General features: G+C 40.9%; 1 protein-coding gene across 2 annotated transcripts in view; it reads left to right on the top strand.

The window, feature by feature from the left end:
• The window catches only part of UNC5D (unc-5 netrin receptor D), a 541726-nt gene that overhangs the window by 513880 nt on the left and 14774 nt on the right, over positions 1-13072 (top strand). For both annotated transcript variants that reach the window (XM_054508603.2, XM_045879822.2), the window contains 2 exons: positions 1449-1598; positions 8123-8287. In XM_054508603.2, coding sequence (XP_054364578.1) covers positions 1449-1598; positions 8123-8287 — 315 coding nt within the window. The remainder of the gene's footprint in view (positions 1-1448; positions 1599-8122; positions 8288-13072) is intronic.

Below are 13072 nucleotides of genomic sequence, written 5' to 3'. Positions count from 1 at the left end.
TCTAGCCACATTTCAAGTGCTCAACAGCCACTGTGGCCAATGGCTACCATATTGAGCAGCACAGATAGAGAACATTTCCTACATCACAGAAAGTTCACCACTAACCCAAGAGCCCCCAAGAAACACCCTCTCATTAAAAGAACCAGAGCAAATGACCTTGGAATTGAATCATTTAGTCCTGAGAAGAGATACCAGCAACTGATTAACAGTTACGTGTACGTGACGGGTAAAAGCTGGACAGCCGCGTCTTAGTAAGACATGTTTTTATTCCTGTTATTCTGCACCTAGACAAGAGTCAGTAAGATAACCTCTGGAGCTGCTTTTACTCGCTGATAATTGAAATGTAAGTTTTATTGTATTTATAAGCCTACTTGCCTGACTTCTCACAATCTTTTAGAATCTGGAAAGATTACAGGACATAATTAAAGGATCTCAGTTTTCTTATTTATTGTACCTCTGCAAGGGAATTAGAAGTCAATTAATGGTGACTTTAAGAAATGGATTTAGGGAGCTCTCTTATCTCCAGTAACACTAACGACCTCACCCCAAAGGCAGGTTAACCTTTTGCAGAAATCATGTCGGTTATTTTATTTGGCTTATCATCTCTCCAGTAGGATTCTAGACACCACAAATTTGGAACCAATTAAAATGGTTTGCTCATCATGGAACACTACATCAAAAACTAATGATGTATGGTGATTAATATAATAAAAAAAATAAGATGGTTTGCTCAATAGAATGTAGGTGAATTGTGTGAATTGTGTTTGTATTAAATATAATTATAAAGATTTCTCAGTGAAAAATAGAGGAGTATTTATCTTCAGGAATCTGATTTCTTTTTTCTGAGCTAAAACTAACTTGATAAACAACTTTTGTCTTGGCTTTTTGGCATAACTTTAATGAACATTACTACAAATAAATAGGATATGTGCACTCTATAACATTTATTTTGAACCAAAGAATAAGTATTATATAATGCCCGTATTCATGATGAACATGTGAAAGGGTAGAGGTGGTGAAAGGGTGAAGTCGTTGTTCAACTTTCAGTGTAAAATCTGAATACATCCCTTGATTATGGTTATAGCAGATGAAATTCACACAGTTGTGGAAACTCAACCGTATAACAGTTTGCTTGGGGCAGGGGAGGTCTTTTAGTTTTAAAGAAAGGCATGGTGTGTTTAAAAGCCTAAGCAACACAAATAATGAAGAACAATTATTTCTTTCTGCCCACATCCTTATTAATCAGCAGCTTTGAGTCCCAGTCCTGACCTTGCAAGGATATAGGGTTCTCAAAGAAGTGTGTGTGCGTGTGTGTGTGTGTGTGTGTATCATGCTGTTTGTCTATTTCCAGGAGACACACGGTAGGGAGCATACCTATCTATGGAAAGAAATGTGGCAGAAACTGGATACTTCATTATTACACCTCTTTTCTCTTTCCTGCCCCTTAGGAAGTAGTTTCAGATGAAAGGCATCAAGGTGGACAGCTACTGGAAGAGCCAAAATTGCTGCATTTCAAAGGGAACACCTTCAGTCTTCAGATCTCCGTCCTTGATATCCCCCCATTCCTCTGGAGAATTAAACCATTCACTGCATGCCAGGTACTGGCCAAATGGGCTGCTAACAGAAATAGCTTTGCTTTAACCAGCAAGCAGGTCACTAAACCCTGGTGAGGGTACTCTTGACTTACTTCCTCCTTTAAAAGTATGGATTTAATCTCAGAACTGTCACAGAAATGTAGCAGTTTGGACTACACACAAAGAATTAATCATATTGTCATCAACTCACAGGTTTCTAACAGGTGGGGGGAAAGGTGCTTGATGTCAGGTAATGTGAAATTTCTCCTTTCTCTCATTTAAACTCTCGCTCAGCATAGGTTGAAGATGGTTACTTAACAACTTAGAGCGAGGTTGGTTTGTTGTTTGTTTTTATTAAAACCAGTTCATTACGAGACATGGTTTTAATCATGGTCAGCTATGAAAGGTCTGGATGTCAGTCCTTCAAAGGGTGACAATTTTGAGTTGTGGGGAGCTCTGGCTGGCCAGGTAGACACAAGAGGTTTTGTCCAGAATATATGAAGTGCTTGCCTCCAGGTAAGCTGGGTAAGATGGGAAGACGAAATTATAAACTGAGACCCAAAGAAAGGATCATGCCTCTTAGAATCCTTTGACAAATATATAAACATATTTCTGCATTATTATTCACCTATCTCTGTATCAGAGAATTTTAAAACATTGCAAAATGACTTAGAGCCTCCTCGGATGACTTTTAGGGGATTTGAGTAATTGCTTAGCATAGAAGGATCTCTTATCGACGTGTGACCCTGTCACCAAATGCTGTGGAAATTCCCCATGATGAGTACTGTCATCATAAGCAGCTAGCTGGTCTACAGTTGTTTCCTAAACCAAAATCACTTGTGCTTCAGGTGACAGGACAGGTCCTTAACTTTGGAAAAGCTTCTGGTGGGTTCAGATTGATCCAGAATCACAGGAGGCTTTCAGATGTCTTGTTTCTGTCATAACCTGCAGAGCCCTGTGGGGTTTTAACCTTTCCATCCTTATGGCCTTTATAAAAACAAAGACCAAAAACTTGCACAAGGTAAACCAGCTTGTCAGAATGGGAACAAGCCAAATCACAGAGAGAAAATCCTTGCCTGAGCCATGAGAGTTAGGAAAAAAATAAATAAATAAAAGTTGAACCACCAGTCCTTTTGCCTTCAAAAATTCACGGTTTTCAGATTGGACAAGGTTGTATTTTCCTGTTTACTTTTCAGACTTCTCGTTATCTTGGGAACTGCCCCTCTGTGTCCTCTTTCGGGGCATTCAGAACAACAAAAGCATCTCTCACGGCCCCAAACCATTTTTTTTTTTTTTGACACATTCAGCATATTTCCTTATAGTGAGAGGTTTTCTATGAATAAATGGATTGTTTATGATGTTCTAAGACCGAGGGGTCTTTGTGTCCAGGAAAGTGGTATTCAGAGTTTCCAGTCCAAATTGAACTTCAGGGCATTGTTAAAACAGGTCCTAAAAGTCATGTAAATTCCTCTGTATTAATCTTTATAGGCTTAAAGGCATCATTCCACTGGATCTAATGCAAGTGCCTCTGTCCAAAGTAACTATTAAGTTTAATGTTTAGAGATAAAAAAAAATCAGATGAAAGGACCATAACCTTGCACCAGTCCTTAAACAATAATTCCAACACCAAGAATTCCAAGGAGAGCCCCGGGCAGGAAAGGCATTGGGGGCTAGGAGCCTGTGGACCTCAGAGCATGCAACAGGGCCAGCCCAAAGCCAAAGGGCATTGGCTCACACGGAAACCCAACAAGCTTTACTGCCAGGATGGGTTGGATTGCATGGACGTTGTGAACATGGATAAATATTTGCCTTCTGTAATTGAGCATAATTTGAAAGAGTCTTGGAAGGCTGAGAAATAATTTAATTTTCTGTGCACCAGGAGGTTTGCCACTGAGTTGCATTTCCACTTCATTTTTCTTACCCACAAATGGCTTTCTGCTCTATTCCTCCTTTCCGCCCCCCCCCACCACCACCCTCCTTGCCGCCATTGTCTTGCCCCTGTCATCACTGAAATCCCCTAGCTTGTATGAATACATATTGTGCTGCTCTTAATGGTCCTGCTGCATTTGCTCCAGGCATCAGATGTAAGCACTTCGGGGAGGGTTTGTGTTCATGCTGCTTGAACCTCATGTAGAACATAATGTGCACTGATAACCTTGGCGTGGATAATAGAGAATGGCTTTTCATTAGGGCTTCACCGATGGGAACTAACTGAGAGCTATTGCAGGGACAGAAAATCTCACTCTTCCTGACATCATTTATAGGTCTCTCCTTCAACTGGTAAATCTCCCTGTCGTCTTCTGTCATCTTCCAGCTCAGTGCATGGAAGACCACTGGTCTTCCTCTCTCCCCCTTTCTCTAACTTCACATCAGGAATCTGAGAAGCGACATATTCCACTTGGTACCCAAAGCCTGTTCTCCTTGGAAACCTTCCTTTCTTCTTCTGGGAAAGGTGGAATTTACCAGGAATTTTCAGACCTGGGCGGTACCCACTGCAGAGAATATCTGCCCTATCAGACACCAACCAACTGCATGAGGAACGTTTTTAGAATGGTGTGAATTCAAGGTTGAATCCAGAGCTATGTGCGGAAACCCTGTGTATAGGCAGACTAGCTAACTTTGAAATCTTCTTGGGTTAGGTTCGGGAGGATTACAGTTGACGAAATGCTATGCTACCACCCACAGTGCTAGTCCCCCCCAACCCACCCACCCCCAGAGATAAACAAGTATTCCTTCTCTTCTTCTCAGGCTTTTTAGGACTTGACCACAGTTAGAGATCCCCCTCCACAGATTTAGCAGACCTCGTCTAGGAGGTAAATAACTCCGCTTTCCATAGGTTACTGGGACCTGGGTGCTACTGAGTCACACGTTCTGCTATTTCTTGCTGACTGTGGGGTGGAGAAGCTGGAATAGGCAGTATACAATAAACTATTATTTTTTAAATCCTACAAAACACAAAGTCGGGCTGTCACCTCCCTAGGATAAAAGCAGCTGTCTTTTCAGCATACTTTGTGTCTTGGGGAACCCAGTGTCTGTCTCCTGCTAGGATGTGATTTACATTCTCTCCATCTGCTAGGAACCTAATTATAATGGGAATCAAAATGAAAACATTTCCGGAATCTTTAAACACCCATAACTTTGCTACGCTTTGTCCTCCCATATTACTTTCCACATCATTCCTCTCACTCAGTGAGCATCTTGATAGTTTTTTTAATAATGAAAACAAAGATGATTGCCCTGACAACACACTAATCACAGTGCTTCTAATTCTATTACTTTTAAATGTTTTGTCAAGCCCTATTGGCAGCTGTTACTCAAGCCAACAATAAAAAGAAATATTCTTTTGATACGGTCTTAAAATCAGAATTTTAAAATGTCTTTTTTTTTTTTAAAGATTTTATTTATTTATTTGAGAGAGAGCACATGAGAGGGGGGAGGGTCAGAGGGAGAAGCAGACCCCCTGCTGAGCAAGGAGCCTGATATGGGACTCGATCCCGGGACTCCAGGATCATGACCTGAGCCGAAGGCAGTCGCTTAACCAACTGAGCCACGCAGGCACCCCTTAAAATGTCTTGATTGTGTGCAGTGGGATGCAAAGAGAAAAGAGAAAGTGGCTTTCTGCGCGGGAGGATTATCTCTGCAGTGGGCATTACTCTCTTACCTTTCTGCCACCATTCTCTGGAGAAAATAGAAGAAATGTAGCAAATTATACCAGAGAAGACACTTTTCAATAAATGGCCAGTACCTTTTTTTGTTTTTTTTTAGGAAAGGAAGCATTATCAAGGATTCAGATCCACCACACAACATGGAGGTCAGTTTAAGAGCAGGACCTTGAATTCAGCTCTGTCTGACCGTGATGCCCAAGAACTTATGTTATGCTGTAATGACTCAAATTTCCGTTTAAAAACACAAAGACCTTTTTAGTTTAGTTTAGTTTTTTTTGTTTTTTTTTAAGAGTGGGGGAAGGGGCAGAGGGAGAGATAATCTTAAGCAGGCTTCACGCCCAGCATGGAGCCCGACACAGGGCTTAATCTCACAACCCTGAGATCAGGACCTGAACAGAAATCAAGCATCAGACACTTAACCGACTGAGCCACCCAGGCGCCCCCTTAGTTTTCTCAATTAGGCAAAAGTACCTGTTAACCATGGAGCCCTATGTTAGTTTCTTTCATGAAAGGGGGTGGTGCAAAGGAACTATAAAAAATGTACTAGTTTGAAGGAGAATTCATTTGAGGGCTATTAAAATGAAGATGGGACAACAAATGATGGAAGCACCAGGCAGGAGACTCTGTTTATTGTGGCAGGCATCAGGGGGCCATACTGGGCCCCATTGCAAAGGATTCTTGTAACAAGAGCAGAGTTCCCAGGCGATCTGGTCACATCAGTGTCCCCCAGTCATGGTTAGAGGTAAAAGAGACATTACAATGCTATTTCCTGAAGAACACCAATCAGCTGCTTCCCGTTTCCCTCTCCAGTCAAGCCCTAACCCCCTCATTAGCTCAGTATTGTAGAGACTGCAGGGAGGAGATTGGGGAGTAGGTCACCACAGTTAGTTCTAATGAGGAGAGAAGAGGATCATTAATGGCAATAGGAAAATTAGAGAAGGACAAGACAGTGAATGGTGATAATCAGTTTTGAAAAGGTAGAGTTGTCGGAGAAAGTAAAGGCCAAATAAAATGACTTGTAGTGATTAGGGGTATAATGTCAGTGATTGATAATAGATAAATTCCAGAGACATAGCTATTGGGAGTTCTCCACAGAGAGGTGGCAGTGAGCAGATGGGATCTTGAAGAGTTCAGCAAGCAGAGAGAGAAGTGTTGGAGGCTGAGATAATGAAGTAAGGGTTACCCACAGCTTACAAAATGGAAGAAGCCTTAGGGGGAGAAGCACAGTAACTCAGGTTGGACAACAAGAAGAAATGGCATTTCTTGTAAATACATATTATTATTTATCTGGTGTAGAATTTGGTGCAAATTCAAAAAAAGTCATTTTTGAGTGTTGTCAGGAAAATGAATTCTTCCAAAGATTGCTGGGGGACCTCACCAACCAATTTCACTCCTTCTCTCTGCTTCTTGAGATGAAAATTCCACTGCCTTTCACTTGGTTTAGGATTAAGAACAAATGAAACAAACCCACAAAACCCTTATACTCCTTACTGGGATGTGTGGTAGGAGTTGGGGCATGAGTTTCTTCTCTCAGACTCCCTCAGCTAGCGCTCCTCTCTTCAAGTGGACAACAATCAGAGTCCATCCCTCCTTGTTGATCCCCCCAGGAAGCATCCAAAATCCAGACCTGTGAGACTTCTAGTAGAGAAAACTAAACTCAGAAATAAGCAACGTGCCCATTAGAGCTCAGGAAGAACTAGGTAACTCCTAGTTCCTCCAAGTGAGTAGTCTGAATTTTAATCATGGCCCCAGTCTCCTAACACATGATGGCTTCATCACCAGTCACACTTCAGAGGATCAAACCTCCAAACCTGATACATCTTCTGCCACCTGCCAGTGTTAATACTGGAGAAAATGATATTTATAGCAACAGGTAAAGAAGAGTACATTAACGAGAAGAGAAGAAGAGAAAAAGGTGAGGATGAACGTTACTAGAGGCTGGCCATACATGGTCATTGCCAAGAAGGAGAGACTTTTTTTGCAGATGAAAGAATATCAGTGGGTGACCTCTAGTTCGCATTACTGTAAAGCCACATGTCTGAGCACAGTCTAATCAGTGCAGACACTGACTAGTACCAGGGGAAAAGGCTGTATGTAGATTTTGTGATTTCCCCCCTCATTTAGTAAAAATTGCTTTTGCCACTCACTTGTAAGTCTCGTGACGGTAGAGACTGAACCTAGTTTCTTGTTATTTCTTATTGTTTATCTTGTACAGCGTCTGGTCATTAGCAGTGCTGAACAGATGAATTGAGTGAATGAGAAGTTGACAAACAGGACTGTTCTGGGCAGCCTAGTGCGTTTGTGTATCTCTCTGGCGTGTGTGTGTGTGTGTGTGTGCGTGCACGTGTGTGTGTGTGTTCGGCAGTAGGTACAATTTTTATGTTGGATACATTAGCAATATTGTGTTCTGTTTACACAATTCTGTAGGAGTTTGTGTGGTGTTGGGATACGTTCTTGTCAGTCAGTTCTTTAGCATAAGTTTTATTTAAGTGAAAAGATATCATCCTACCCCAGGCTTAGGGAGAAGGATGGACTAGAAGAGTCTTCTCGAGAATATTTTTTTCTCGTGGGAAAACCATGAGGATTAATTTTTTATAGCATCCTAATTGTGTGTGTCACCAAGTGAAATCTGAGTTCTTGCACTGTGGTTTTGGAATTCAAATGTTATCAATTGGAATTAACATTAATTACTTTTTGTGCTGCTTGGCATATGCTGGAACATTATTTCTACAACAATTCCACCAAAGTCACTGAGGCAATTATCTCTGCTGCAATCATTGTCATCATCATCATAATTATTGCTATTAAGTCTCTCCTAGTCTCCACTCGTCTCAGCCAGGCTCTGCACACCATACCCCTCTTCTCTCCCCCGTTTCCCTGCAGGAGGTCCCATTCTCCCGCGTGTGGTGCAGTAACAGGCAGCCCCTGCACTGTGCCTTCTCCCTGGAGCGCTACACGCCCACCACCACCCAGCTGTCCTGCAAAATCTGCATCCGGCAGCTCAAAGGCCATGAACAGATCCTCCAAGTGCAGACATCCATCCTGGAGGTGAGTCCTTGGTCTGCAGGACCACTTGACTCCATTTCGACAGGACACTAAGATTAACGTACCTATTTCAGTATGCTACATAGGGTCTAAAAGAGCTTCATCCTCGTTACCGGTAAGGGCAAATAAACTTGTTCTCAGGCTGAGGGTTGAACTGAGCTTCCTATTGGGCAGAGAAACTCAACCCATCAGAGCTTAGGCCCCATGGAGAGCCCTTTGGGGAAAGAACTGGTAGAGGGCTTTTTATACACAAAACCACGAGCAATCTAATAGTCCATTGTAGGTTTGGAATATCTCCAGAGATTCATTGGTGGCTGATGGTACATTTGAAACACATACCGTAAAGAGGCACAAGGTCCCCATGGGGCTGTTTTTCTACTGGTCCTGACCAGTTTTCCAGAAGTCGTCTTCAGGACCTGGGTTCCCCGTTGTCTTAAAATGTCTCCTAACCCCCAGGTTCGGGGTTCTGCATAGCCCCATCTCCACTGAATCTAGATTCATCGATGCAGTCATGTACAGCAGAGTAGATATAAGTCTCATTCTACAAAGTAAGGAAATGCAAGTGCAGAGAAGGAAAGGACACTGTCCAAGGTCATATCACTATTGAAGGGCAGAGTTAGAATGGGAGTCAGAGGAGAATTCACTTTTGCAAAAAGACACTTGATTTCTGCCATGGCTCTGATTTGCCCTAAACCACTGAATGGCTTCATGGCTGTGGACTTGGCTTAGAGAGATGATGGCATTCCTTCCCGAATGGTTATTTGAGGGTAGAGGGCTAGAGTAGCTGAGTGGTAGAATCAGGGGAAGCACGTGATGTTTTTGTTGAGCAATTCTAAGGTAATCCCTGGCTAGTGTAGAAAAACACATTTTATTGCTCATCAGTAGAATATATATATATATGCATGCGTGTGTACAGGCACACATACATATTTGTGTGCAAATACGTAAATAATATGCATTTATTCATTCAGGCTTGGCAGAAGGCTTAACAAATGTTATATACATACCACTCAATTCGGGCGTTTTTTTCTTTGAAAACCTGTAGCTTTATAGCATTATCACTTCACTCCATTCTCATTTCAATTCATTGTTTATGCAAAATGAGCATTGCTAATTCCCGAATAGTTTTTCTGAAGAGCGGATGGCTTTCCAAAGGATTGTGCCTCAAAATTGATAGCTGTTTTAACTGACATGTTTGTACAGGATTTGCATTCATTATCGCCAATTAACATTGTGCGCCAAAGTAGTTTTGATGGGAAAGGTAGATCCAGAAACATAGGGTAGGATATTTTGAGAGTCTCTTTCTTGAACAGTCATGGCATATTTAACACAATACATTTCAAAGTAAAATAAAAAATTGCAGGAAAGTTTTAAAATAAACACAAAAGGAAAATCCAAGCAGATTTTCCTTCTGGCGTTCAGAAGCAAGCATGAAAAGGCAGGACAGAAAGATAACCTCTGATGCAAACTGCCCTAAATGTCTGATCCCAGATCAATGCAACAATTCCAGGCTTAAAAGAGTTTTTATTTTTCAAGGCATTCCGACGGAGAGGACCAACTTCTGCTATTACAGGAAATCCATGTTAAAGGACTGTGATAGAGCTGATACAGCCTGGTACCTGTGCTCCTTGCTTAAACAAATTTTGGAAGCGCACAGGAGGAAAATGAGCTAATAAACACAATCTTACCCTTTACTCTCCACTTCCTTGTCTAAGGCTTCGCAAGCTTACAATCACTTTGAAATGCCTTGAAAAAGAAGATACCACAGTGTCTCTAGATAGTAAGAGGCCAGCATCCAAATAATATTTATTCACTGTTGGGTTACCACTATCCGGTTTGCAGACGACTGCATTTTAGAAGCTCTATTAACCCTTTTGGTCCTGGAAGGATCATTTTATTAATTGCTTGAAGTGTTACTGCTGGCGTTTGGCCCAGTGCTTCGCCATCTCTTTGTTAATAAACTGTATTTCTTAGGCAAATCTGTTATTTTGTCAGCAGAAAATCAAGAACTTTCGAAAGCCACTATATTTTGGTACCATTTCATACGCTCTCACAGGTAACCATTCAGCTCTGCGGATCAAATACTATACTGTCACAATTTGACATGATGTAACGTTCTCAAAGAGGTCAACCTTCTTGTCCAAGATGATAAAACCAATAATGGGGAGCCAGAGTTCCCAACTGAGGTACCTGACATCGAGGTCAAAGTCTGGGTTTCATACTAGACTACTTCCGGATCCCTGTCAGGGAAGTCTAATTTAGCAATACAGACTGTGGGCCTTGTACATAATGTAAGCCTTCTTTCTGGGGGGCTCTGGCACCAGTGACAAACATTGCAGCGTGAAAAATTTGGTCTTTGAGTATGAAAGTAGGTGAAAATTGGGACGTTCTTTCCTCAAGACTGCAGAAGGATGGGATGGCCTGGAATAAGTGTTCATTCTACAGGTCTTCAAGAATAGAATAGATTTCCCACATGTCAGTCTGCCTGGAAAGGGAGGTCTTAAGGTCACTCACATTCTTTCCAACTCCAGGACTGTCTCATTCCTGGCAGAAGCATACATCTGCTGATAGATCTAGTGAATACAAACATCCTCTTCCCCCGAAAATGAGTTGGATTTTTGTGATAGTTCCAGAAAAAGTGAAGATACATAAAATGCTGAGAAACTGGGATTACCTGGGGAAGAGACAAGATACATTCTAGACACGAACTTGTATTAGTCAGTGAGTTGGGAATAATAGATCAGTAAGTGCATCATACTTTATGGCCTCTAGGCTGTAAGACCCTGTAATTAGTAATAGGATTTCATTGATTAAAGATAATAAAAATAACAATAAGGAAATAAATCTTTTGAAGTTTTCAATAGATGTCTGAATTTTTTAAGTATCTGTCCCTCTCCCCACTCCAAAAAAAAAAAATCCCTGTATCCTTAAGCTCAGAGCTCCAACTTCTTACCTTACTTTAATGAATCCTCCTAGTGTGTGTTTCACGAATTTAACAATGGAACCATTCGGTAAAAGAGATACATATGTATATCATTGTATATATATTTTAAATATCTGAATCAAGACAGTGAGTCTCCTCATTGAAAGGCCTTTGGTTCTTTATGTTCAGCCTCCAATCCATCACTTTCCTTTGTGCCTCTCATCTAAATGGCTTTCCAAATAAATACATTCATGTCATTCTCACACTTAAAAATTATTTCAGTGATCAAGATAACATATTTTTTTCTGTCCTTTAGAGTGACCATTATTGTGTCCATCTGTAGAAGCAGGTGGTTCTCTTTAAATGTAACCTCACTGAATTACCTAACAATTAGCACCAATTGATATTCTGTAAAAGCAGTGTTATCACCGCTCTAAAAATTGTGGAGTGAAGCAAAATAATTTTACTAATATTGAAGAGAAGGGAAGAATCCCTAAGTAATTTATTGTATCATCCCTTGTTAATGTAATATTATTGGAGAATCCTTTTTTTTTTTTTTTTTGGTAGAAAGAACTTAAATGGGAAACTTGCATGTTACAAGTTTCCCTTCAAGCAATTCTCTTATCTTTCTTCCAAAAGTGGTGGAAGGTTAGGGGATGATTTGTCTGTTGCGAAATGGACAGAATACTTGGAATTCCTCATTGATTTACAGCTCCCCAGCTAGCCAAGTAGCAGCCTCTTATCTCAGATGGGCAGAGCATGAAAATCTGCTGTTCCTCTGCATATTTAATTTTAAACAATCAGAAAATGTGATGTATCTACAGGAATCTTATTACTTGGCCCAGCTGTCTTTTAGAATGCACCATAAATGTTAAAGTGTCATCCTTATGCATGGCAAATATTTAAAGTGGTAAACTTTATGAGGGAAATGGGGGCCCACTTACTAAAGTGTCGAAAATAGAAAAAATACTTAAGAGTCAGTCTCCTGCAATATTTTATTCACTTTGAAATCCTACCACTTCTGTCCTGAAGACTGTGGATCGGGGTGGTCTCTCTTCTGCCAACAGTAAAGACAGATCTTGGTGAGCTTGGTCCACTCAAAGATGCTGTAAGAGATTGCACAAGCCAGCCCTGTCTCTGCAGTCCTTTGTCATGGATACTTTCAGTGTTTTCAGTTTCACTGGCAAGCCACCTATTCACATGTGAACACCCTTTGGTACTGATTTACAATGACAGCGCCCATGTTATCTTCCTTAGAATTCCATAGAATTCCTTTTTTTCCTCTCTACAGTTTCTACCATCTTTTTAAAGCACATCCTCCTGCCTTAAGTCAGGAAATTGAAGGAAACGGTTTTCAATTTACATTTTTTAAAGGCTAGGAGAAATTTCACAAACCATGATTAAAAATGTTGTTGCTCGTAACCTATTTCATACAGCAAGAAGCCTGAGTTGGTTCATTTTATAACCAGCCAACATATCAGAATAAGAATTGTTCATTTTGCCAAAAATCACTAGTTACCCACTCAATTTCTATTCAATCAATAGCTACTCATCCTTCAAGGCCAACCGAAATGCCTCCTCCAGGAAGCCCTTCCTGCTCTTAATTCCTGAAGCATAAATCTCATAATGCTCAGCATTTTTCTTAACCACCTGCTTGTCTTGAAGCAGGGTGGCATAGAGAAATGAATCTTGGTATAGTTATTAGGAAATCAGACTTCTAGTTTCAGCCATGTTACAAACTACCTGGGTATTTTCACCACATTTCATAACCTTTGTGGTGTCTATAAAAAAAAAAAAAAAAAAAAGCCAAAAGACTGATTAGGAAATTGGACAGATGTCCTGGAGCATCCAAGGTCACTGAGCTA

This window comes from Mirounga angustirostris, unplaced genomic scaffold (genome assembly GCF_029215605.1).
Source record: "Mirounga angustirostris isolate CCGP_5_RB_7025 unplaced genomic scaffold, mMirAng1.0.hap1 SCAF_2, whole genome shotgun sequence".
In the NCBI taxonomy this organism is placed as follows: Eukaryota; Metazoa; Chordata; class Mammalia; order Carnivora; family Phocidae; genus Mirounga; species Mirounga angustirostris.
The sequence above is the reverse complement of the archived record's forward strand: the minus strand, read 5'-3'. Positions and strand labels throughout refer to the sequence as shown.